This window comes from Malus sylvestris, chromosome 4, assembly GCF_916048215.2.
Source record: "Malus sylvestris chromosome 4, drMalSylv7.2, whole genome shotgun sequence".
Lineage (NCBI taxonomy): Eukaryota > Viridiplantae > Streptophyta > Magnoliopsida > Rosales > Rosaceae > Malus > Malus sylvestris.
The window spans coordinates 24,543,864-24,570,441 of NC_062263.1; the positions used below are offsets into that span (position 1 = coordinate 24,543,864).

At 36.0% G+C, this 26,578-nt stretch overlaps 2 protein-coding genes across 3 annotated transcripts; one reads left to right on the forward strand and one right to left on the reverse strand.

Moving 5' to 3' along the window:
- The first annotated feature begins 5,900 nt into the window (after positions 1-5,900).
- LOC126619375 (protein SIEL) lies at positions 5,901-10,689 on the forward strand. Its single transcript, XM_050287731.1, has 8 exons — positions 5,901-6,675; positions 6,779-6,856; positions 7,258-7,491; positions 7,574-7,765; positions 7,970-8,110; positions 8,303-8,392; positions 8,891-9,411; positions 9,725-10,689. Exons 1-8 carry the CDS (start codon positions 6,001-6,003, stop codon positions 10,650-10,652), a joined length of 2,859 nt encoding a protein of 952 aa, XP_050143688.1. The 5' UTR covers positions 5,901-6,000; the 3' UTR covers positions 10,653-10,689.
- Positions 10,690-11,536: 847 nt separating this feature from the next.
- On the reverse strand, positions 11,537-18,263 carry LOC126619376 (uncharacterized). Of its 2 annotated transcripts, XM_050287733.1 has the most exons (12): positions 18,124-18,263; positions 16,761-16,973; positions 16,462-16,657; positions 15,875-16,056; positions 15,086-15,760; positions 14,894-14,980; positions 13,742-14,063; positions 13,460-13,659; positions 13,240-13,316; positions 12,746-12,847; positions 11,954-12,140; positions 11,537-11,872 (listed from the first exon to the last, which is right to left on the reverse strand). In XM_050287733.1, exons 3-12 carry the CDS (start codon positions 16,619-16,621, stop codon positions 11,777-11,779), a joined length of 2,088 nt encoding a protein of 695 aa, XP_050143690.1. In that variant the 5' UTR covers positions 16,622-16,657; positions 16,761-16,973; positions 18,124-18,263; the 3' UTR covers positions 11,537-11,776. The 2 variants fall into 2 exon arrangements, with proteins under 2 accessions (XP_050143690.1, XP_050143689.1); XM_050287732.1 differs by lacking the exon at positions 16,761-16,973.
- Positions 18,264-26,578: the final 8,315 nt, after the last annotated feature.

Consider the following 26,578-nt stretch of genomic DNA (forward strand, 5'->3'; position numbering starts at 1 on the left):
ACAATAGGGTACGTGTCATGACAGTTTGAACTCAATTATTAATAATGAAAATGCCAGTTACTTTTTCACAACGAATTTAGGCTTAAACCTTACGGAAAGGGATTCGGAGAGGATCCCTTTCCACCACATTTAGTTCGAGATCCGGACCGTTGGAATTTGATTCAACAACTACATTTATTATAACTTTTAAAGGGCCCATTGTTTGTAGCCGTTGAATCAAATTTCAACAGTCCAGATCCCGAATTTGATGAATTTAGTGGAAAAAAATCCGGAGATGATCCATTTCCAAACCTTACCATCTCACTTACCTTTTCAATTACAGTATTTTAATCCTCAAGTTGACATGTATATTTTCTCGAGTTGTCATGTTCATTTTCTCTTACCCATAATAAATAAACCAAATTAAATATAAAATAAAATTATAAAGTTCTAGCCCCACCCACTATTTTGAAAAAAAACACAAAACAAAAGGCAAGTAGAGAAGATTACTACTATCATTCATCTTCGGAAATCTAACAAAAATAGAAAAGCGTGTGATATCCACACACCATATTTTACTTCTCACACACTTTTTTAATTTTCGGCTGTTAGATCAGATGAATTGAAAAAGATCAATGGACATAAATTAATAAGGGATATGTGTGGATAGCACACCCCAAATAGAAAATGACTAGAGAAACCAAAACAAAAAACAAAACGAAAACGGGCAAGTCGTAGATTTCTCTAATAATTAGAATCATCCTCTTTAACTCATTTCATCTCGGTTTAAAAAAGAAAAACGAAAAACTAAACAACAATCCCCACATAACAAACCGTCACTACCCCTCTTTTGTGGCGGTTTGCCGCCGCCTCTCCCTGCACTTTATAACTAAAACAATGTAAATTATGCCCTTTAAAAGTTTGACTTTTCTTGCTAAGTCTAGTCTGCCCACATTGAATATAAATAATTTATACAACCATGAGAGTTCTAGAATACAAATCATTTCTCCCCTCCTCCCCGCCGCCGCCGGTTCCGCCGGCTGCTCCCCAATGTGAACAAGCACCTTCCCAACGACAACGAGTCAGCAACACGACTCTCTCTCTCTCTAGGTTATGCTTTGGCCTAGAATTAATTTTAAAGTGGGATTTCACCAATGAAATTCAACCCATTAGCAAGTAATTTGCTTGGGAATGAGAACTTTTTAACATCAAATTCCCAAGAGAAATACTAAGAATACGCTTTTAAAAGTAGAACTTTCTAATGTGATTTTACCAATGAAACTAAAACGTAATGCCAAATACACATTTCTTGTATTTAAAACTAATAAGGGCATATGTCACTTAGTAATATGGTCTGGTGATATTCATTTTCACTTGTAAGTGAGTTATGTTTGATTCTCGCAAAAAGCGAAGTTAAACCACATTATTATGGTAAGCCCATTGTAAAGCTTAGTTTACTCCTCCACCCCTTAGTGTAAATACTATCGTTTGTTAAAAAAAAAAAAAAAAACTAATAAGGGTATCTTCAATGGGAGATGTAAATTGTCTTGGAATGGACAATTTATATTTTTTTTTTCAACAAACAATATTATCTATACTAAGGAGGAGAGATATGGACTAAATCTCGCAATGAACTAGTAATAATGTTGTTTGAATTTTCCTTTGGCGAGAATCGAATCTAAAACATCTCACTTACAAGTAAAAAGGAATACCACAAGACCGCAGTACTAAGTAGCGGTTCATAAGTTTTACTTCAGTGAGATGGGAAAACCTTTTCTTTTCTTTTTTGGACATACATGAATTAGTAATTAATCTCCTTCTTTTAGAGCAACTTCAAATCTATTTTTAATTGACTAGTTATTAATTCATGTATGGCCCAAAATGTCAACTGAAAATAGATTTGAAGTTGTTGTCAAATTTGACAGCAAATCAATTCATGGCACGGTCATGTCATGGAAGAATTAACATTTCGTTTGGAAAATACTACTATTGTCTTTTTTTCTTGTTATTGGTGATGTTGGCTTTTTCACATTTTCTCTTAATATGCTCTTATGCATCTTTGGTACCATATGAGGCATCAACTTAATTTTAGCCGACCCAAATTGTACCAAAGCATAACCTATACTGTGAAAGTTCGAACTCAAATAGAAAATTCCAAACATCCGCTTGCTTTTCACTAAATTAATTCCTCGTGATTTTTGGGTATCAAGTATTAAAATGTAATTAAATGTGGACTACTATTATATATCAAGTGGCATGCATAGAATACAACTTACTCAGGAGCGACCGTACGCAATGGTCTATGCATTGTTGATCTGTGTAAATAACATGATTGGTCCCTGATTAGGATATAAAAGCAATAATTAGTGACGAAATTGACCAAACAATTAACGGTGCGAGCATGATGAAATGACCCAATTAGCAATTAGGAAAAGATCAAGTCATACTTTCAACGATTTAGAGGCTTCTAATTTTTTTTCAAGTCACCATATATATATGATTTAAACATCAAGAAATGCACTCGTTTTTTATGATTGAATGTGTTTCAATAATACAAAGATTAAACCATGCTTTTTACGTTGACGTTTAGTGTGAAGAGCTGTATTTTCTTTTCAGACACAAATCAATATGAGGAAAAGAACAATCGAACATGGAATACAGATACATCGATAGATACATCCAATAACTTGAATCACTAACTTTTTTACTTAACAAGAGGGAACATGGGAATAGGGGAAGTAAGGAAAGGAAACTATATCCACTAGTCTTCCCAAGGTGATCCTCATTCTTGATTTTTTAGGTATCCAACGTAACCTATAAATTGAAATGATTCCAATACTCAAATTTAAGTAACATATAGAACTCAAGAATTAGAACGATTCCATTTCTCATTCTTGATACGTAAGTAAACACGTCGTAGGAGTTATATTACATGACTTTGAACATACTTTAATTATAGAAAAAGTTTCATAAGTTTAGTTAATTTGCACTAATCAAACCTTTTTAATAATTAAAGCAATAAAGGAAGATTTAGCCCACCTATTTGGGAACGTCCATTGGCTTATCGTCCTTCTCAACAAGATCGCAAAAGACTACAATTATTTATTTATCAGGAGGTATGCTAGCTAGCTAGCTTTATTTATTTATTTATTATTATTATTATTATTATTATTATTATTATTTTGTGAAGAAAAGTTTAGGTGGTGATTGATTACTCTCATCATCAACGTTAGGATATACTCACAACCTCGAGCTGTAAAAACTTACATATGACACCTAACTGGCAGTTATTACCTATATGAATTTACGTAAGAATTTATATCACGCACCAATAAGAGTACTGTTAGCAGGACTCAAACCTTGATAAGACACATAAGACAGAAACCTTACTAAATGAGCCAACCCATCGTTGGCATATGCTAGCTAGCTTTATTTAACGCCATGAAATATATGGTTATATTTTTATTCAATTTCATGGTGGAAACACATTTGCTTCAAAGTAAGGGTTATGGCTACGCCACATTCCATTATTAGAGCAGATAATCTTCTTTTCCACCACCCCAAGTGCTTCAAATAAAATACATCCAGCCTTCGTTAACCAATAGTCTCGCGTGCAAATAAATTAAAAAAAATATTTAGATTAGTTAAAAAGCTAAATAATGTGTTTCCACGTTTGAATCCTCCATCAAACAATTTAAATTACTTTAAAATCCATTGTAATTATTACGAGTTTAAAATTGAATATTGTTTGTCTAAATAAGAAGGTTAAAGTACATATATATAATGGTGGGTAGCCTCTTGTCACACGTGTAACCGTTTGACAATTGGTCTTACATTTTAAATTAAGTATTTTTTAATGATTTTTTTGTTAAAAAATAGGAAATTTATGTTATTTTTTATATATTTTTTTATCAAAAAAATTATTCAAAAATAAATTGGAAGTCAACCATAAAACCCACTAAGGGGTGGAGAAGTAGGCTAAGCTTTAATTCAAAATTAAAATGTGTTCAAAATTAAAATGTGTTGAATTACTTTAACTCCTCTTAATTCAATTTTAATTTTTGAAATTCTTGAGGCAATTTATGGTTTTTTTTTTTTTTGAAAAATTTAGAAAAATAACCACAATTTGAACTCTATATGGAATTATAGTCACCATCTAAATAGGCTTGGAAATGGAAGACACGTGCAAATTCTTTCTCTTCATAGAATCCAACCAAATAGAATTGAAGATTTGAGCTAAATTGTATATCTGTAACATAAAATCAAGCATTCAATTCTTGCAATTGAATTCGGAATCCAAATTCTTTGATTGAATTTTGGTTAAAGATTGAAAAGCTACAATTGACACACCCTGATCTAGATCGAGGCACGCTGGCCGTCACGTGAAAGTGACGTAGCCATGTGCGCAGTGCGGAAAGACATTGATAAAACAAAAAGCGAATAAGATTTAAGTGTGAATATACACAATCAGAGCATAGGTAGCCTAAGTGCAGTCCAACAGGACAAATACTAATGATATAATACCAAAGGTGGTTCTACATTGGTGATAATCTGTCAAAACCTCAATGAAATATAAAACCAACGGAAACTCGCTGGAAAAATTACAATAATCCGGCCACCTCTGCAACTTGTCAAACCCGAGCTTCCTAACGTCCAAAACACTTCAAAATCCTTCCTTAAGCTTCGACAACAAGTTCTAAGGCTCCCTAGGACCTTCAAACTCAATGAAATCTTTGCGATCACGACTGAGCTACTATGCACCTCTTCGAGGGTTTCCTGGTTCCCTAGCTTTCGAAGCTTTCACGTCCAACCAAAGGTATAGATCGACTCCTGAGCTTGCAAAGAGTCCAAAAACACCAACCACAACCTCGATCCGTGCAAGAAAGGGTGGGTTAGGAGTTGTCCATACGATTGTACGGAAAATGGGAAAAATCCGAGAGAGAACAGAGAGAGAGTCAAAGGGAGTGGTATGGGTGTGTGTGTGTGTGGTCTAGTTTTGGGCTACCAACCAACAAACAAAAGCTTACTTCCTATTGGGTCTAAAAACTTAGGTAAAACATGTCATGGTCCAAATCCTTAGCTTGTTTACACACACACAACCACTAAACGCTCAAGGGCAATAAAGACATTTTACATTATCAAAAATATATTTCGGGACGAGCTGTCACAACAATCCAAAAGCTAAAAGTTAAAAGCCAAAGACCAAGAGGCAACCTTTTTACAAGTTGAAATGGGGTGGTGTACAATGGCTTGCCTGAAACGGAAACCCTATGTCGTGATGGATTGGAGATCTCAGCTCCTCGGAGGAAAGCTGAAAGTTTGAAGCTTTGGAGGTGGAGGAGAGAACCTCATGGGTATATTAGTATTTTTACATCCACGTTTGGTTATAATTATCATAAATTTAAAAGGGTGGCTATAATTTTATATGAAATCTGCCATTTAATACTACGGTTTAGTGATATTTCTTTTCACTTGTAAGTGAAAGATTTTAGGTTTAATTATGGTCGAAGACAAATTTGAACCACATTATAAGGCTAAGCCCATCCCCCTCCCTTTTAGTGTAGAAAATATCGTTTATTCAAAAAAATAAAATCTATATGAGATCCAAAGTTTACTTAATTTTCCAAATTTCCTTTTTTTTTTTTTAAGTGCTCATTTTAAAGTGCTCCCTTTATATATTTAGATACATATCTATATTTATTCTATAGAATAGAGAAGAAAATAAACTAGTGGAGCCTAGAGTATTTATCCTTGCGGTCGTAGGTTTTGCATTTTTTTCATCCACAATATCACTTTTATAGATTAAAAAGTAAATAAATTAGAGTTGGCCCATCTGACTCGAGTTATGGACTGCAACAAAGACTGAACCGGTCCAAGTAGATCCCCACGACCCATGTACCGGTCCAAGTAGATCCCCGGATAGTCCGCCAGGAGAAACGGCGCGTTTCGGTTATCCCGCTCCCGGCTGTTTTCCTTTTGAAACACAGCAGCGTAGCAGAGAACCGAAGCTTGACCACTGCAATGGCGGACCACGTGATCCTCACGTGCGGTCACCCTCTCATCCTCCCGACAATTTCCGCCGACGAACCTCTCTCTCCCGAAGTCCTGCCTCCCCTGAGATCCCTCATCGTCAACCCCTCAACTCCCGGGCCCACAATCACCTCCATCCTCGAAACCCTAACTCGCTCTCTCCGACTCAGTCGCGATCCGCTCACCATCCGATTCACTCTCAAGCTCCTCTCCGACCTCGCCTCGCGACACCCCCACCTCTCGTTCTTCGTATTCGACTCGGTCCGTTCCCACCTCCTCTCCACCGGCTCGCCCCGCGTTGCTGCCGACTCACTCGACGCGCTCGCTTCAATCGTGGAGAGCAACCGAGCCCTAGCTCCCGGAATTGAAGAATTGGATGACCGGCTGTTCGCCTCGCTGTGTTTCAGTCCGTCTTGCTCCGTACGGCCGTGGCTGCTCAGAAACGCCGAGAGGTTCGGCGTACAGCCTCATTTGCTGTTCACTCTGTTTCTAGGGTTTACGAAGGATCCATATCCGAATGTGAGAAAAGAGGCGTTGGACGGGCTCGTTGGGTTGAGTGAGAACGGTGTGATCGAGGACCGTGACATGATCGAAGGCTGCTATTTTCGTGCCGTTGAGCTCCTAAACGACATGGAAGATTGCGTTCGATTGGCTGCCGTTCGCACGGTGAGCTTTGCTAGTCACATTGAATGATTGATATCTCTGTTTCCTTTTCGATTTTGTGTGCTGACTTTGTTTATGCATTGTGCATTTATGAATGAACACACAGGTGTGTTCTTGGGGTCTAATGCTCGTGGCGTGCATTTCGGAGATGAAAGCATATTGGTCTGATGAAGTATTTGTCAAAGTAATTGCTTATTACTAGTCATATTATCTGCCTTAATTGTAGTTAAATATTTATGATAATTGATCCATTTAATCGAGTATAGTTGAATCCCGGTATTGTTTGGATGAATTTGAGCTTTGGAACTTTGGTGTCTACAGTCAAGTTGTGATTAGCTTTTCCCTTTAGTTTTGGTTCGTGCTGACTTGAACTTGTACACACCACTCATGGTTTATGCATATTGTCCATATAGTCTTACTAATCTATTTGGGTCAAATTTTGTCTAGGAGATCATTAAGGAAAGCCACACTTTACCCTGCATTGTTGAATGGTAGGACATTCTCTTCCTATCATGCTGTCTCAGAGTCGGAAAATTTATAAGCATCATGTAGAGTTCCTACCCTGATGTTTGTGTATGTTTGTAGCTTTGTTCAATGGTGAGAGACATGAGCATGGAGGTTAGGGTTGAAGCTTTTTATGCTCTTGGGAAGATAAAGTTGGTATCTGAGGATATTCTTTTGCAAACCCTGTCAAAGAGAGTTCTGGTAACCATGAAAGGAAAAGGATCTTTTGCTCAGTGCTCTGATGAACAACTAGAAGTATCAGGTTCAAGTGTTGCTGGAGCTTTCGTGCACGGACTAGAGGATGAATTTCACGAGGCAACTTTTATTTTCTCTGTTCTGCAAGGGAACCTTGCCATGTGCATGCTTTCTAATTAGGAATTTTTTGTGAATCTTGAAGGTGCGAAAAGGTGCCTGTCATGCATTGAGAACACTGGCCATACTCTCTGCCAAGTTTGCTGGAGAAGCCTTAAACTTATTGATGGATGTACTGAATGATGACTCAATACTTGTTCGGTTACAAGCTTTTGAAACTATGCATCAATTGGCTACCTTTGACCTTCTGAAGGTGCAAGAAGCACACATGCATATGGTAATGTTCTAGAATTCTTGTAATCATCTAACTATACATAATAACTGACAGAACATCTGATTCACCTACTGCCTATGGATGCAAATGCATCTTATACTTTGAGGTGGCAGTGAAATGATCCATTTAAACGCTTCTATGTACCAGATATCTTCAGTGTCTTCATCAAATCGTACATGCTACCCAATATTGTTTTGATTTTTGCAGTTTCTTGGCACTCTGGTTGACAATGATACCCTCATAAGATCTTCCGCAAGGAAAGTACTTAAATTGGCAAAGCTGCCTCAGTTAAAGATGTTTAGGTTAACTATTGATGCCCTTCTAGAAAATATGGAAAGATATCCACAGGTTAGCTTTCCATTATTTCCTTGTTCAAAGTTGCAGATTGTTTTTTTTTGTCCTGAAACTAGTATGGTGATGAGAGTTCAGTCATTTTAATCATGCTATTTTTTAGGAGTTGCTTGTCTGACTCAGTGCTTACATTTCAGAACTTGGTCTGTCATCCCTTCAATTCAATTAATTCAAATTTCTTGTTTCCAGGATGAAGCAGATGCATTATCTGTTTTGTTTCATATTGGACGAAATCATGGAAAGTTTGTGGTCCGCTTGATTGAGGAAGTTTCTCCACAGGTTAGCGTGCCTCTATTTGCTGTCAAATTATCGTTAATATTATATAAATACCACGACCCAACTTCCTGTCTAGGTTGGGCAGCTCCCAAAGATGAAATTCAATCCTGCTCAGTGATACCAAAAGGTGTTCCTGACAGGGTCTATTCAAATATAATGATGCATGACATGAATCAAGATTTATCATAAATTAGTCTTTCAGCTGAATGCAAAATAATTCTCTTTTCAACGGAGCTTTTATTGTGGTCTTATGGTCAGAAGGATGGATAAAAGCTATTTGAAAGCATGGCATGGAACAGCACCAAGGAAAATGTGGTCTCACCCTTTTGTTTGCTTACATTGTTTGTGTTACAGGCTTTAGGAGTTTTCTTATATCTGGAAATGGCTTGAAAGTATCAATTATGTTCCTTATGCATACATTCTGTATTTGTTTGTAACTAAAATTTCTTTTCAAAAAAGTTGATAATCACTGTTCTTTTTTTTTTCTACTTTTTCTATCAGATGGAGCCAATGTCTAATGGAAAGTTGGACTTTGATAGCATGAGAGTGGCCGGCTTGCTAGTTCTGGCCATCTCAGCTCCAGTTTCAGATGAACGTGATTGCAATATTCCACCTGCAATATTTTCTTATGCAGTAACGTATCTGGGAAGGATTTCTCATGCACTGAGTGATATTATCAATCAAAATAGCCTTTTGGATTATTTGTCTCAGTGCAGTAGATCCCAAGGACCATATGATGTAGAGTTCAACAAGTTCAACTTTAAAGCGGGGGAGCCATGCTTGCCTTTACTTGAAAATGATGGTTCAACCTGTACTAGTAACAAGATGACTGGTTCAGCTGAAATGTCTGAAATTGTGTCTCCAATAATGGAGCCAAGGGAAGTAGGAACTTCACTTGTAGCATACCAGCTAGAGGTGCATGATGAAGTGACTAAGTTAGTGAATGTTGTTCTTGCAAGGGCCAAGGATATCTGGCCAGTAGTACAATCAGGATTCGTGAATGAAGTAATGAGGACTTTGAGGTAACACATTACTTTCTGTCGTTGTCTGTTGACATTATTTGTTTTCCCTAAAACAGGAAAAAATAGACAAATAAAACAAAAGTTTCCCTTCAGGCACCAGAAAGATATGCATGCTTTGAGATTATGCATTATAGCATCTAGTCGGGCGACTGGGTTTAATGGGATCATTCTGCCAAAGGAATGTCCGATATATTATTCGAATTATGACACGTTTGCAAGCATGCATATTTACCATAAATTTTGAACATATTTGATATCCTAATCACCTCTTTCAGTGCTTCCTGCTTATTTGCTTTGTAAAATTGTTTTGCAGAAGTTGCAAGGAAGAGCTGGCAACATTCACTTCTGACTCACTTCCATCTGCGGGAGTTTTGCCCTTCACGAAGCAATATGTTCAGATAATGAAACTGCTTACAAGGGCATGGATGAACTTTCTGCCTTCAGTGCTTTTTCCTCCTTATGGAATGGGAGAATTAGACTTGGTATTAAGAAAGCTGGACACAAGGCTTAGAGATCTGAAGAGTACATTTATAAGATTGTCTAAAAGGGAGGAGTTGCATATCTTGGAGCTGATACTTGTGACCTGTGTGCTCAGATTGTCGAAAGTAGAAATTTGCTGCCATCTTCGAACCTTGAGAAAGCTCTCTAGTACGATGTCACAGGTTGAATCTCTCCTTAGAGATGGATCTCTTGAACCTTCCAGGTTTATAACTGAAGTTGAGAAGTTATCATTGGAAACTGGTACCTTTCCCAATGAAGGTTCCTGTAATCCCCGCCTTTTTCAAAGAGCACTTGAAAGCTTCTCCCTCAAGCAGCTTGTGTTGAGTGGTGGAATCAAGCACGTAAACGCAGAGCTGGATATACCCGACAACAGCTACGAAAATCCTCTCCGGTTTGTCGCAGGACTGCCCGTTGGCATACCCTGCCATATCACACTCCATAACGTTTTAGCCGAAAGTCGGCTGTGGCTGAAGATGACTGTAAATGAAGACGACGATTCAACTCGATTTGTGTTTTTGGATTTAAACCTTTTCGGAGGCTCCGAAGACATCCGGATCTTTACGTTTAGTCCACCCCTTTACAGAACCCCAAAAGCATTTTCTTTCACAATTAAGGTGTGTATCTGTGTGGAATGTTTGTCCGAGGTTGAGGATGTCTCCTCTGTCAAAATTCGGGGCCCTAGACATGAACTAACGTATCTTTGTCGAGAAAAGGATGTTTATCTTTCTATGATCAAGTAACTTATTTTACTGTGTTAATTGAAGAAATTTACCACAACGATTTCTTTCAGCAAAGAAATTTATGGATTCAACAGTTGTTGGCTATATTTGCCGGGAGGTATTAAGACGCTAGGCATTTAGTCGGGCAGTGAGTTGGAGCTTTGCGCTTAGCCGAATAGGCACATTAAATTAAAGTTATTATATAAAATGTAAATAAGTGCTTACTTACGTTCTAAAAACAACTATACTTATTGAGAATTTAGGAAAGTTTAAACTTAAAACTTAAGCGATCATCGCATTGGCATCATCACATACTAATACCGCGAAATAAGAAAGACCCAAAACCAAATTAAGAAGATCAATAATTTATAATCCAAAATTGACGTCATCTTTCATTACAAATTAATTAATGATTCAATATATGTAAAGGGGATTGTACACCTAGAATTGAAAACCCTCAATTGCAGCTCCGAGGGACGGCGTAGGCAAAGTCAAAGTGACACGACCGGAGGCAATGGAGAGAGAGAACACATCAGTGATTCAGTGCCAAGAAACAAGGAGAAGAGAAACACTAAACGGCAAGAGAAATAATCCAAGTTTGTCTCTTTTTTTTGGGGTTTGTTGGTAACCCAAAAAAAACCTTTAACTTGATTAAATTGAAAAACAATGGAACCTCCTAACCACCACCTAACCCGCCTAGCTCCTATCCAATTTTCCTCCATATTTCGGCCTAAATTGCATGAGTCTTCCATGGCCCAGTGCCTAGCACCTCCTAGGCCCATTTTTAGAACAATGCCTAGAGTAGTATACTCCTCAGGATGCCACTTTGGCGTCCAGGACCATTAATTTCATGTGCTTTAATCTTTTTTTCATGTGACATTGTACTATAGTCTATAACACCATGGTGGCATCCCGAGGGTGTATGCAAGTCTCTCTTTTATTTTCGAAGGCGATTCTTGCAACATTAAAATATTCAAACCAAAGTATCCGGTCACAAAATGTTTTCCATTAAACCCTAAAAACATTTCCAGTATCTCCAGTATGACTGAGAGTGCACAACCTCACAGAATCACAACCTTGGATAACAGCATTTGATGTACCAAAAGGCTTTCCCTTGTAAATTAACAGCATCCAACATTGCATGATCAGGTCGAATAAGCAACGGCGGACATGAAACACCTTTTACCGATGGCCGTCATCGCCATTTCCTGCCAACCTTGCCCCTCCTTGTAGTATTCAACCTGCCATTATATACAAATGTTACAATGTACCCACAAAAGTCTTGTTCATACTGATAGAAAGCATGATAAAATGAAACTTACTGTCTCTGCTATGCATTCGTCAGATTTCATCCCTCCGATTACATATATGGTATCCTTGATAACAGCAGCCGTTGAATACCCCCTGGAGTTATACATTGGTTCGGCCAGCATCCATGACCCGAGCAGTGGATCAAAACTTTCCACACTCTGGATAATTGAATCTCCATCAAAGCCTCCCAGAGCATATCTACACATGTGAATGTCCATAATTGTGAATGTCAACAAACAAGCTAAGCACCAAAATTTAACAAAGAAAAGGGAAACTTGCTGTTGGAGACTAATTACCGGGTTAGCACTCGTAAAATTTATGATGCTTGGCAGTTCTTTTCAAATTAAGGGGTGGATCTGATCAGAGTCACATTAACCAAAAATATAATCCTCTTACATTTGCTTAAGACTTCGTTTGGTGTAGATGATTGGATTGCATTGGAGAACTCAGTTGACATTAGACTCAATGGACGTCAACTTCAAAAAAATTTCAAAGTTAAAGGTAGGACATACACTTATCCATTCCAATCCCAACAAAATTGGTAAGTTTGGAAGGGATAAGTTTCCTCCGTGACTAATACCATTCCATCCTTCAACATACATTGAGCCTTGTGAGTTATCTAATCCAATTAAATTTTGAGACCAAGCGATGCCCTAAGTGGTTTGGGCGGGAAAGAGCATAGTGGAGCAATCATGTGCAGAGATGCTCATCAAAAGAATTGATATATGTCCAAGTTTATGACAAGTTCCCATACCAAATTCATGACTAAGCGGATTGAAACAAGTCAGAAGAAATGTACTTACATTTTTTCATTCAGAACAACCAATGAATGGCAACCCCTTTTCGAATGCATAGAGGCAATTTTGGTCCACTTGTGTTCTCTGGGGTCAAATCTATCAACAGAGCTGAGATATGAACGTTTCAAGTCAACCACCGATATAGGAATAGTTCAGAATGCAGGCACTACAATTACACGCAGAAGCAGGTGTGCGATAGAATTAACATAAATATCCTACCCAAGCATTTTCTTTAGAACTTAAATGCCCATAGTCACTCTTCGCCACGAGTTTCTTGTTCTTTTCTTATGGTCAAACATTTATTAATGACAACATAACTAGTGAAGCATGAGTACTTCTAACCAAGGTGTGATGAATATACATTATTTTAAAAGATTGATCCGAAAGAAGAGAATTCACCAATAAAAGTCATATATATGAATAAGCAAGCAGTTCACACATAGCATTGAGTACAGACCCGCAGAAAAACTAAACAATAGAAAGGAGGTTCAATATCTTACTTCAAATAACTAGTCCCATCAAATCCACCAGTGGCATAAAGCACACCATTGAGTTCTACTGCAGCAAGACCCATACGCTGGAACAATAAAAGAAGCACATATCAAGAACCACGAGGTAAACTTTTTGTGCAAGAAAAACACATCATAGGAAAAGGGATTTTGCTAAAGGACAATAACCATGTTCAATTAAGATATACTTTATTGCCCAAAGGTATTTTACCTTTTGTGACATTGACTGTGTACGGATCCATCGTCCAACATCTAAATCAAGCATCTCAACATCTGAAAAGCAATCAACTCCATTCCCACCACCCATTGCAAAAATTTTGCTGTTTGTGGTGGCTGCAGCTAAGCTACCCTTTTTCTCTCTCAGAGAAGGGCACTGCTTCCACTCATCAGTACCAGGGCTGTACGATTCAACTTCAGAGAATGACCAAAAACAGATGTCAGGAAAGTATTTGTTCCAGTAAGAAATAAATTTCAAATGACCAAGATCTAATACCTGTATCATACCACACATGACCATTGCCACCACCAATTACATAAAGATCACCATTCAATTGTGCAACAGAGGCATATGAACGAACTGAACTCATTGTTCTCAGAGGTTTTATCATATCTTGAGAAGGATAATAAGCATCAAATGCCGACAAACATGATTCACCATCATATCCACCAACTAGATACATCGAGTCATTGGGGTCATAATGCAAGACATTGCATGATTCAGTATCCTTCTCATCAGTATGTGCCTTGGAAGGTGTAGACCCTGATTCCAACTGTAGACCAAATTTTAAGCATCGAATTTCCGTCTCTGCCTGCTCCTGAAATGCCGGTGTAGAACTCCAAATTAAGAAGAAATAAGATAAATGAAGTTGATTATGAACTATTAGCCATAAAGGGTTCATGGGTTCTGACTGACACAGGTCATAAGAAAGGCAAGGAACGAGTTCTAAGTCAGATATTAATATCAAAATTCCTTCAGGAGGACTTTTGTTGGCCTTTTGGCAACAGCAAGAAGAATAAAGAACCATAGGGTGCTTTCAGTCATCATTTACATAATAGTTTCATACTATGATTTTTTATGTGCAACCAGAAACTTCCTCTGACCATTTAACATATATTTCTATTCTAACAACTTTCCAAAAACAGAAGGCAGAAACTTAAAACCCAACTCCTGAGAAGACTATGCTTCTACAAGCAAAAGTTAAAAGAAATCCCTTTGTCATTCAAACACCACTGTCATCAGACCTGGACCTGGAATTCCATATGGCAACCTTGTAATTTGCAAATTGATAAAGAAACTAACAAGGATAAACAAAGAGTCTTTAGCATGCAAGTATCATTATGTTTTATTGAATTATGGAAGCGATAGGCAAAAAAAATACATGAATTAGAAATGAAAGTGAAGAAGTGATCAACTGAAGCAAAAAGTCTGAAGAAAAAAGGTTTGATAACTTCATGTGTCAATCAAAATAACTTGAACCTATTTAATGCCAATGATGATTTATGAGACAATGCATCTGCAATGCATGCTATTAAATGTAGCTTACACGGCTCAGCAGAAGAAATAAAGTACAGATTCTACAGAAACAAAAATATGCCAATGTTTAACAAAGTTTAACAAACATAGCATTGCATTAATATTAAGTACCAGCTTATGCTCCAAATAACCAAACTTTTTAGATTGTTCTGTGAACTCTGTCTTATAAGCCCTGAGCTCCTCCATCTCTTGATTCAACTGATACAAATATAATAACACATAAGGTTGGTTGTAAATAAAAGAAAACTAACAGACACCTAACGTTAGACTTTATAATTTACGGACAACTAAATGATCATTTACCTTTGTAATGATTGCCTGAAACTCAGACAAGGATTGAGCACTCTCTCCAATCCTCTGCTTAGATGAGGATTGAGGACTTTCTCCCCTCTTCTCCTCAGATGAGAATTGAGGACTTTCTACCTTCTGCTCCTCAGATGAGGAGTGAGGATTTCTTCCCCTCTTCTCCTCCAAACCCGATGGCTCCGTTGGATTCTCATTGTCGTCCAAGGTCAATTCATTCAAGACATGATGATCTTCAGCAACTCCTGACAAAGATATGTCTTCACCTTCACTACTCTTGAGGTTGGATTGGAGTGCTAACTCTTTCAGTTTCATGAATATGAGTTCTTCCTCCGATTGTTCAGCCTCCATGATTTCTATTTGGGCGTTGAATGGATCATTTCTTTCAACTAACTTTGTGGAATCTGCTGAAGCAAGTGGTTTAAACCATTCTAATGTGCCAGTTGAGGTAGGGGCTTGAAACGTATCACTCCACTTAATTTTATTCCGTGGTAAAGAACCCACAGATGTACTTGAAGCGATTCCAGCAGTTGCGAACAAAGACATCACCCTACTTGTTTGAGCGTGGTCAAGCTCAAACCAGAAATGACGCTGACTGTAGTAGTTGTCAACAAGTATTGGTTTAAACTGACTTTCGGGCACTGGTCGGCACTGCAGCCGGACACGGATTTGAACCTTAATGTAGAAAATATAATACAAAAGTATTAAAAGACCCAAACCTTGTTTGCTTAAAATGAAATTACGACTCGGGACAATTAGATCTATTATGTGAAACATCATTTTAAATACCTGAGCGGGAAATTGTGTTTTCTCTGAACCATCAGTGGTCCATCCATACGGGTTAATATTCATTTGGCCACAGCTTGCAGCCTCAAAGATACCATGTAGTTTCCTATCGTTATAGTTGAAGAGAAAAAGCAGCAAACCAGGAGTGATATTCTTTACATATGAAAAGTGTGCACCTGGTAAGCCTGAAAGAGTACAGAATACAACCCATAAAATACAACTCACGAGTTTATGGACCCAAAACTAAAACTAAGACAAGAAATTCGCAGTAGTACTGTATGAAAACAACAGAGAAAAAGATCATTATTTGCACAAAGTTTTGTGCACACAATAAAACTGACTACAATATTTCGGGACTCGTTCCAAGAGAATCTAATGTGAAGAGGGCCCCAATACAAAATGTGAAGATGGCAATACACTTGCAAGTTGCAACATAGATTAGAAGAAATTGGGGCATATGAAGTTCAATACCAATTATCACCACTCCACCGGTTTCATATATTCAAACCAATACACTTACCAAATGTAAAAGTGAAACAGTTAATGAAAAAATTAGGAACAAAACACGCGGCAAAGTTCAGGACACTGACCAAAGAGTTGTTTATATAGACATTCTTCCATTGTGGTTTTGGTGCAACCAAATACGACTCCACCAAGGTGATTTTTGCTCAAATTTCTCATGGATGCAGAGTAGGTCGCCAGATCTTGAGGAGGCGCAGTAAAGGTTTTTGTTTTCCTTCCTGCCCCCATTTTCTGATGCAGACAGGGCAGATATATATCAAAAACCTGAAAAGGAATTAAAGGTCATGTTCCATATACAGATTCATATTCATACAATACAGGCTACCCGAAAATGAATGAAACAAGAATGGAAAGGGAGGAGGAATACCAATCAACCGATAAGGACCATCAAGTGCATCAGATTTCACCAACTTTTCAAATGAGTAAAGTTATGAAACAACTACATTATAAAACCACCACTCTGCATTTCTGACTGATCTGTTCGAAACGTTTGGCTGCATGCTTGACATACCAAGGCCGCGTGTTGAAAGAAGGCCTATGCGTTATGTTGTATAATTCATGTCTACTAGTTCCTCATCCTCTTTTTGTATTTTTATTGAAAAAAAAAGGTACTTAATAAATTATTATAAGCATAAAGACATAGAGAACAAAATCTGATTGGCAAAAAAAATCTGAAATGCAATTCATTCTTCATATTCCTTTTCCTTTTCTATGACAAGTTATTTACTGAAAAGCACTCTAATGGGTAACAAAAAAAATCAGTCATTCTCGTCATTATGTTTCCTTTAAAGAATAGAATGGTCAAATATGAAGTAAAAGAATGTAACGGAAGGCGGAAAACACAAGAATAAAAGATAGAAAATTGAGAGGTTTCGTCACAAGGGAAAAAAAAGAAGCGTTCACCATTGTCTTATAAAGTTCATAAACCAGTTAGTACAGCACTCTGTAGAAGCGCTGAGTATAAATTCTTAGTTAATTTGAAAATAAGAAGAACATAGGTCAGATACGTGGTGTGCAAGAACCGTATTCCAGCAAATTTGATCAACAATGTCCTGAGATTTCACCAACGATTTGCGATTTTGTATTAATATTACAAAGATAATGCTTACATTGGCATGAGGTTTCATCACCAAGTCCAACTGCAGGACACTATAATGCAGGTATTTATACTAGCCTCAACGAATTTGAAAAAATTAACAGCATTGAACGGAAACTTAACGCAATGTGTGTTATCCGCGGAATCAAGCAACAAATAAACAATTCAATTACAACTTCTAGAAAGAAAGAAAAAAATCCGGAAAAGAAAAAACCCATTCACTCAATTTTTTGTACAATGAGCAAAGCAAACTCAACCAAACACAAAAATAGCTAGAAGATATCAGAACTCACAGTTTCGGAACCAGAAGCCAAAACAATGGCCATTTATGAAAAGGGGAGTCCACTGATTAAAAGAAAAAATCGAAGAAATATGCACAAACCCACTAATATTACGATCCAGAAAACCAAAAAGATTATATCTTGATGAAAACCACGATCATCGAAACAATGTATCACCCTAGAACCCTAAGAATTCCATGAAACACTGCACAAACCTCAAAAAGCAAAAAAAACCAAAAGAAAATGCAAGCTTTTCGTCTTGATCAAACCGGATGATTCAGACCACCAGTACATTTAGCTATTTTCGATAAGAAAACAAATACATAGAAAAGAATTAGAGAGAGAGAGAGTACCGTCGTCTGAGTATCTGACAAGGGTTTAAGGGAGACGACGGGGCCTTGCCGAGAAAGGGAACAACAGAGCGCGAAAATAAGCGAGCTTCAGCTCTTATTCACCTTTTTCTACTCAAGTTTATGGTTTTCGCTTGAAGTTCTTTTTCAAAGAATAGCAGTTGTTCGTTTTTTCCAAAAAGTATTTATCAGTGTTTTTTTTCGAAATTCATTTGCATTTTTATTACGAATTGGCTTCAAAATGTATTTATCAAAATCACTTTCAGTCATTTTAAAATCACTTTCAAACAAGATTTTAATCAAATAAATCAAAGAATGACCAAGGGACATAAATACAATGATAAGTGGTAAAGTAAAAAATAAGAGTGCGAAAATTATGATCTACAAGTAAAAAGAGTCCAATTAGTTAAAAAGAAGAAAACGAGGGTGTGAAAATTTTGACCTACAAATAAACGAACCAACTATACCTCATTCACACTTTGGAGTCAATTCTTTTCTTACAAATCACAGTGTACACATTTTCTACCGTACCTCATATGTATAAATTACATGTCACACACATAATGATAAAATTTGTGCACATGTATCAAATTGTGCCTACCAAAATTTGTGTATGTTAACACTTTATCTTTATTTTTTTAACAACTAGTGTTCATGATTTGGAACTGACTAAACGATTATGTATTAAGTGGAGATGTGTCGAATATAACAATCACCTTATGGTTGACGTATTACATAAGAAGAAACTTATGCACACATCTTTTGTTCTTGGTATTTAGATTGAATAGACCACAGAAGAATCAGTCTACATAAATAAAAAGGAAGTGTAAACAAAAAAAAGTTGTGGAAATAAGTTCTCATTAAATATCATGTAGTATGATTAAGTGTTGAGAGTATGAATTACATATTAGAGAAAGAACGTACTTTGCATGTGCTTATAACTAATTGAGTTATTTTTTATATTGTCAATTGATTTTATGGTAAAATCTTTTATCCATGGTATCATAGCATGTTGTCCCTCGAGTGAAGCTCAACGACCACATGTGTTCTACGTCATCCAATATGTGTTGTCCACATGCTAGGCTTAAAAATTTATCATACGTGAAGGGCCGTGTTGAGAGTATGAATTCCACATCGAGAAAAAAAAAGATTTTTTATATGCTTATAAGTAATTAAGCTGTCATAGAAAATTTGTGAGAAAAATAGGAAAAGAAAAGGACCGGTGGGATCAACACATACCTTTTACGAATTAAAATCAAGGTCCTCCAAGCCTTTTTATTTATCTGGCAAACCTGTCACTTTTAACTTTATTTATAATTGCTGAATGTATATATTTTTCTTTAGGCCGATCCCATCAAAAGGTAAAATTGATAAGACAACAAAAAATAGAAATAAAAAGAAATTATGAAAACCAAAAACCCAAAAATCAAAAGAAATTCCATGAGGCATTAGGAGCCCAAAAAGACAATGCCATTGAAGTGAGGCCCAATGGGTTAGAGTTGGGCTGTCCCTAGATGCTAGAGAAACAATTTGGTCCAAAATACAGACGTTTCATTCCATGTAGCCGAACTGTGGAAGCGATGATTTTCGCACTCTCTATTTATCCTTTTGTACTCGTCTTCTTATACTTGTGTAATAATTAATAAAATTAAAGGAAAGTATAAGCATAAAAGACGTGTAAACGGATAAAATTGGAATGTGGAATCATAGGTTGAAACTTGTTATGGCATTAGTCTGAATTTTACACTCCCCTTTTTGCTGATTAGTTTTCCGCAAAATCTCAACGTTGTTAAAAAAATCACTACCCTTCTTATGATCAAAAGAAAAAGCTCATAGTAGATTAGTACGAGATTAATGTGCTAATACAAACTATATAATTTTCAGTGGCATATACAAACAACCATGCCTTCGTTCAACCTTGGTGTAGACTCGGATTCAACCTTCGTACCAAACTTTTAACTGCTGAATTTCAAGCTCGCCGCCTTCTGAAACACCGGCATAGAAATCCAACGTCGAAAGAAGTACGGAATAAGATCGATGAAGTCGATTATGCAGCATCAACTAATTTAACAGTTTAATCTAACTTTTCTGTTGTAGCAAAAAAATGCAATCTTTGTTTTCTTTTTTTCGTGAATCATCTTATTTCGCTAAAAGATCAATCCCCAACCATTTCTCCAAACGAAACTTAAACAAAGTCGTTCAAACACCCCTTTCATCAGGTCTGCAGCCAGCAACATTTTATTTTGCAGATCGAGGAGAAACTAATTAGAACGAATGCATCCTTCACGTGCTATTCAAAGTTGCTTAGATGCCTCGGCAGAAGAAAAAAAGAGTAAAGAAACCGAAATACTGCGGATGTTTAGCAAACACAGCATTGTGTCACTTACCAACTTGTGCTCCAAAAAACCGATCTTCACGTATTGTTCTTTCTCAGAAGCCTTGAGCTCCTCCTCATCTTCAATCAACTGATGCGAACATATTAATACATTAGAGAGTTGTGGTAGAAAAAACAATAACCAACAAGGAAATCTAACATTAATTGGAATTTTAACTTGGGAACTACTAAAGTGATCATCTACGTTAGCTATGATTGGATTTTCAGAGAAGGATCGGGCACTCGCTCTGCTCTTCTGCTCAAATGATGAGTGAGAACTCTCTGTCCTCCTCATCCAAACCCAACAGAGCCATTGAATCCTTAGTGTCCTCCCAGGTCATTTTGTTTGAGACAGCACAATCATCAACATTTCCTGAGAAAGTAATGTCTTGACATTCATGTTAAGATCATACTAAAGAGCCAATTATTTCAGTGTTTAAAAGCGCCACAATCTCAGACCAGCCTTATCTAAGGATTTAATGCATTTTGATTATTCAAACTAGCATATGCCTACACACTTTGTATGTATTAATATTTTTCAATTTTGTTTTTAAAGTGGAAATGAGAGAGGGAGAAAGAGAACGTGGGAGTGAGAAGAGATGTTTTTGTCTTTTTGTTTTTTATTTTTTTAATATTAGATATATGCTAAAATTACGTTTAGGTCAGGTTTCAATAAAAATAGCAAAATTTGGTCTTGTGAAATTATATTATTGTACATCATTCTTTTTGTGTGATAGAAGATGAAATAATTTTTTTACCTTCTTTTGATTGACAAAGAGAATTCTATTTGATTTTCATCAATTACTGACAAAATATCATAAAAGATTCTATGAAGTATTTGAAAATTGAAGAGAAAGGATATACAGTGGCATGAGTGAGGCCCAATGGGTTGGAGTTGGGCTTATCCCAAATATTAAAGAACATGATCAGGTCCAAGACACCAGAAGTTTTCATACAAAGTAGCAAAACCAAGCCAATACTTCACCCTATGATTTGGATGCCCCTACAGTGCCATGATTAGAACTTGTTCTTACAAATATTTTATAAACCCAAAAATAATGTTGGTTATTTCTTTTACATTGAAACTTGTTACGCTGGAGAATTTACCGTTGCAACGGTATCATTCACTCGAAATACCCACGATAAGAAGTCGACTCTCGCATCGTCTATTTCCATCTCACATGAAAATTAATTCCGCATTGCTGTTGCCTGGGCCATTACAAATGCAGTATTTTATCTAAGTTTGCACTGGGTTGAAGTCATAGACATTCTTTATAGGCTCTGTCTAAAACCAATCTTGTATCATATTTGGACTGAGTAAAACAAAGTGTTTGCTCATTGACACCTTCTTTTTTCTCCGATTTTTCTAAAGTACCTACAAACACTCAATATCGATACATATTTGATTGTTAGACTTGATTCAACGACTTAAATTTTGTGACTAGAACTGGTAGATTACATCCGACAATAAAAAATATGCATTGGCCATGAGTGTCAGCAGGTATTTCTTTCCTTTTTTTTTTTTCTTTCATTTCATATATTCTCTTGTTAAAAAATTCTTAAATGTTCCAGAATATCGAAGATTAGATTTAACAATTAATATACCCATAGTATCTCATAATTTGGATTACCCTAGAATGTCCCTTCTTTTCACACTGGTGCCTGGATTTGTTCAGTTTCTAGTTGAGGAGCTTGGTCAAATCAAAATCCAATGGTTATGTGAGAGGTTGGTGGTAACATGGACGCATACGTGTTAAATAAATAATAATATTCAGAGAAAATAAATGAAAAATGTATAAAAATTTTAAGTTTTAATTAAAATAATAAAATAAATAGTATTATAATTGACTTTTTAATGTAAAAATATAATTTTTCGTTAAAATGAAAAATATCATAAACTTTTCATTAAAGTTACGTAATATTAAAGAGTTTAAATATAACATTGTAATAATATAAGGAAAACTAATAAAAATGATTTAAAAACTTTTAGTTTTAATAATAAAAGCAAAATAAAAGATAAAACGAGTAGTATCAGAATTAATATTTTAGTATAAAAATATAATTTTTTATTAAATTAAACAGTACTGACAACTTTTCGTTAAATTTCCTTAATATACATCATTCTGTATTTCAATAGCATTGAAAATTTTCCTGGAAATCGGAGTGTTGGCAGTTGGGAGTGAGACTGACAGAGATAATGGCAGGGTAACTTGTGTGTCAATCCACTAAACCGGTCCAATCAATCAGTCACTGGATTACATTTTAATGTTCCAAACAGAGTAATGTACCAAACAGCTGCTTACCCACTCGTAGCCTCTGGCAAAAGCTCGTAGCCTCAATAATGTGGTGGATTAATGCATTGTCTCAATTTAAATATTTTCCTGTACGCACTTCTTCCTTCTTCTGGCAGTAGTTGGAGTGCACAAGTAGAAGATGGAGGCAGATTGTCTGACCTTCTAGTTGTGGTGTCCTTCTATGCTCTCTTATTTTATGTGGTCAAGGTTAAGCCACATCAACATTTTATATTAATTTTTTAATGAGATAATAAGATAAAAAACAATAAAAATATAAAATATTGACGTGACTTAACCGTGACCGCACAAAATATGAGGGTATGAAAGGGCACCACAACTAGGAGGGCAGACAATCCTTGTCTGTAGAAGATGATTAGTAAAAAGAAACAAAAATAGTTTATAAACAAAATGCGTAAAAATCACATCCCTACAAAGATAAGAGTTTCGAAGTCCCCACATTCACCTATATACCCCAAAAAAAAAAAAAAAAAGGCAATCTTTTTCATGTAGGCCTTGTTCGAGCAGTTGAAATGCATAAATTAAAGTAAAAATAACGTCGAAAACAACAAAAGGAATTATTTTTTCAATAGTACGTAGTATTAAGTAATACAAAAATGAATAATTGAAATTGAAAATAGAAGGTTTGGAAATCAAATCCAACAATTATAAGTAGGCATACTTAAGAGCCTACTCAATTTACTGCTCCATTTGAGCTTGATTTGCCTATATGGCAGATCAAAAGGAGTTTGGCTCCTCATTTGCCTACTCCATTGTATAAGACTCATCTTGAGTTGTCAATTGTTTAAGAGAGACAGAATACTTGAAAATCAAAGTAACTTGATCTTCAAGTTATTTGGCTCTTATAGTGATTTATATTGATTGACAAGTATCATGGAACTTAGATACTTTAGTTTACTATTTGAAACCCTAATTAAGACATACTATACATGTCTTTGTGGGATAACATTTTGATAATATTGATTTGGTGCATCTCTCTGTTAACTATAATAAGCAGTTTGAGAGGAACTTAATCACTATATTAAGGGTATCCCTACTGTTACAATATACACATTTCATTCTGAGCAAACCATATTCTTGCTGTAACACTTTTGGTTGCTGAAAGTAGAGGGCTCATTTGTCATCCACTAGAACCATCGTGTTCTACAAATAAGTTTAATTCTAATTTCATGCCGATTTGATTTATTGCATTATGATTGTAATGTTTTGTTGTTCTTAAGATTTTAGAATACAACTTACACATTGGAGATGCCATCATCCTTCAAAATTGATTACAAAGTCAACAACGATGTTAGGCTAAGTCAGACAAGCGTGTGAAGTCTAATCCTAATAAAAATTTCGAGTGTCACGTATCGTATAATAAGGACATGGCTTCTCTGTCTTTTCAATTCTTATACACTCTCATCCTTTTTTATTTGTACAGTCACGATTAAGTCATGTCAACATTTTATATCATTATTACTTTTTGTTTTATTATTTCTATAAAAAAATTAATATAAAATGTTAATATAATTTAACCGTGATCGCAAAGAAGCCGGGTCTATATAATAGAACGTACAACTTTTGGTGTTTATCAGGGGAACTTTAACGAAAAGCATCTGGTACTGTTTACTTTAATGAAAAACCACATTTTTACACTAAAAAGTCAATTCTGGTACTATTCATTTTACCCTTTATTTTGTCCTTATCATTAAAACTCAAAGTTTTCAAACCCTTTTCGTTAGTTTCCTGCTTATCAGCATGAAAGCTAGGGTCCAGAACCAGAAGATGACAATAACAGATTATAGACCACAATTATTCACCGGTTGTTTGTCTGTTGTTTTGTTTGTACATGTGTGGACAATTTACCTTACGGCAAAAGCTGTTTTACCGATCACCCAATTTTCAAAAAGCCTACCTCTCTGCAAACCCTACTACTTTTAAAATCTAAAGTTGTAGTTCAATGGGTCACCACAAAATTAAAAAATAAAAAATCAATTGGGTTATTTTACATTTGAGATAATGGAGCATGATTCTTAAATTTTGGTTCGATTGGAGTATTCATTTACTAAAACGTACAAGTATTTACGTTGAACTTGTCACGACATGAGTAGCTCTTTTAACTCTTGCCTCTCATTTACCTTTTTGAACTCTTTAGTTCTAGCGAAAGTTCTAACAATGTTATCCAACAGTATCATTGTGTTAGAGATACATTACACGTTAATTTCGATTATCACAACTTCATAGATTTGTACTCGCAGCTTTTCAGTTCATAAACCAAAACTCAAATTCAAATAAATTTCAGACCCATGCTCCGATTTTGTCTTTATTTTAAGCATTGAATCAAGTAAGCCAAATTTGGAGGATGCATTTAACCCAAAATCTCATCTGCAAAACCTGAACTTTGGGCGGTGGTGGCGTTTTTTCTTTCCTCTAACCATGAGGGAGAGACTGACAAAAAATTGAAAGAAGACAGTAAAATGTGTGCACTTATTCAAAAGCTTTCTACTTTATTTGCTTTTGTTTCTTCTTTTTCTTTGTCTAATGCTGCACTGCACCGTGTCTCTCTGGTGAGCCTCTGCCTGCGTTACTGTATCTGTATGAGCTGTAGCAAATATTATAAAGCTGTTGGATTGGAGAAAGAGCTAAAAGATGATGATATCTTTGGAAGAGAAACAGAACCTTGGTTGGATTTGAGGATTTGTTGTTTAATTTCGTGTGAATAACCTCATGTTCTTTTCTGGTGTGGCAGAGTAGCATGTTTTGTTTTGGATTAAAAGCTTCTCTCAACTTCTAGTGGCCACATTTCACTAGCAAAGCACTTTATTGTTGTTATGTAATTTTTTTATGCAATTTCTTGCTTAATTCCACAGTTAGGAGGACTAGGAGAAGGTCTTACGTACACTCAATGATATACGGCTCACTATCATAAAAAGTAATGTCACGGGTCAGCTTTGGTAACGTAATACAATAAGTTTAAGTATCATATGTGTGGCATATAAACCACTGTTCTAAAAATTTCCGCATAGACGTTGGGCAAGTGGCCGCAGCTCTGTTTAGTTCCTAGGCGTTTGAAAATTAAGAAAGTACGTCTAGACCCACTTAGGCTCTGCCTAGCCCCTTAGGCAACCACCTAAAGCCACCTATGTCTCTACTCTTACTTAGACAAAAAATTAATAACTTTCATTTTGCATTTGAAGTTTTCAATAAGATGTAAGAGACTTGTTCAATACTTGAATGAACACTCATTATATGCTTGTTTCCCATGTTTTCACTATGAACTAATACTTTATAATATATATCTCATTTTATTTTTGTAATTTATGTATACCAATATAATTATATGTGTTTATAAGTATAAATAGACACTTATTTATATAATATATAATAAATTTACTTAAATTTGCTTAAGCCGCCGCCTAGCCCCCTCCTTGGCGCCTAAGCACTAGACCCTAGTCTGCCACCTGACTAACGTCCAGCGTCTTTTAGAACTTTGATATAAACACAGTTTGCCGGTCATGTTATATAATTTCTCACCAGGTTGAAGCAAAAAAATAAGAATAAGGGGTTACTCTACACCCTTTGGTTTAGGATCAACAACAATGTAAACATAGTTAAACATGATCAATTTTGATAAAGAAATAGACAGAGTTGATGGAAACGTCAAAAATGCATCTTGAGTCCAGACATAATTTGGGAACTGCATTATCTAATTTTCGAATTTGGGGACAAAACTGCAATGCGGTTTATAATTTAGGAACATTAGTCAATTAACCCCCCCAAAAAAAAAAAA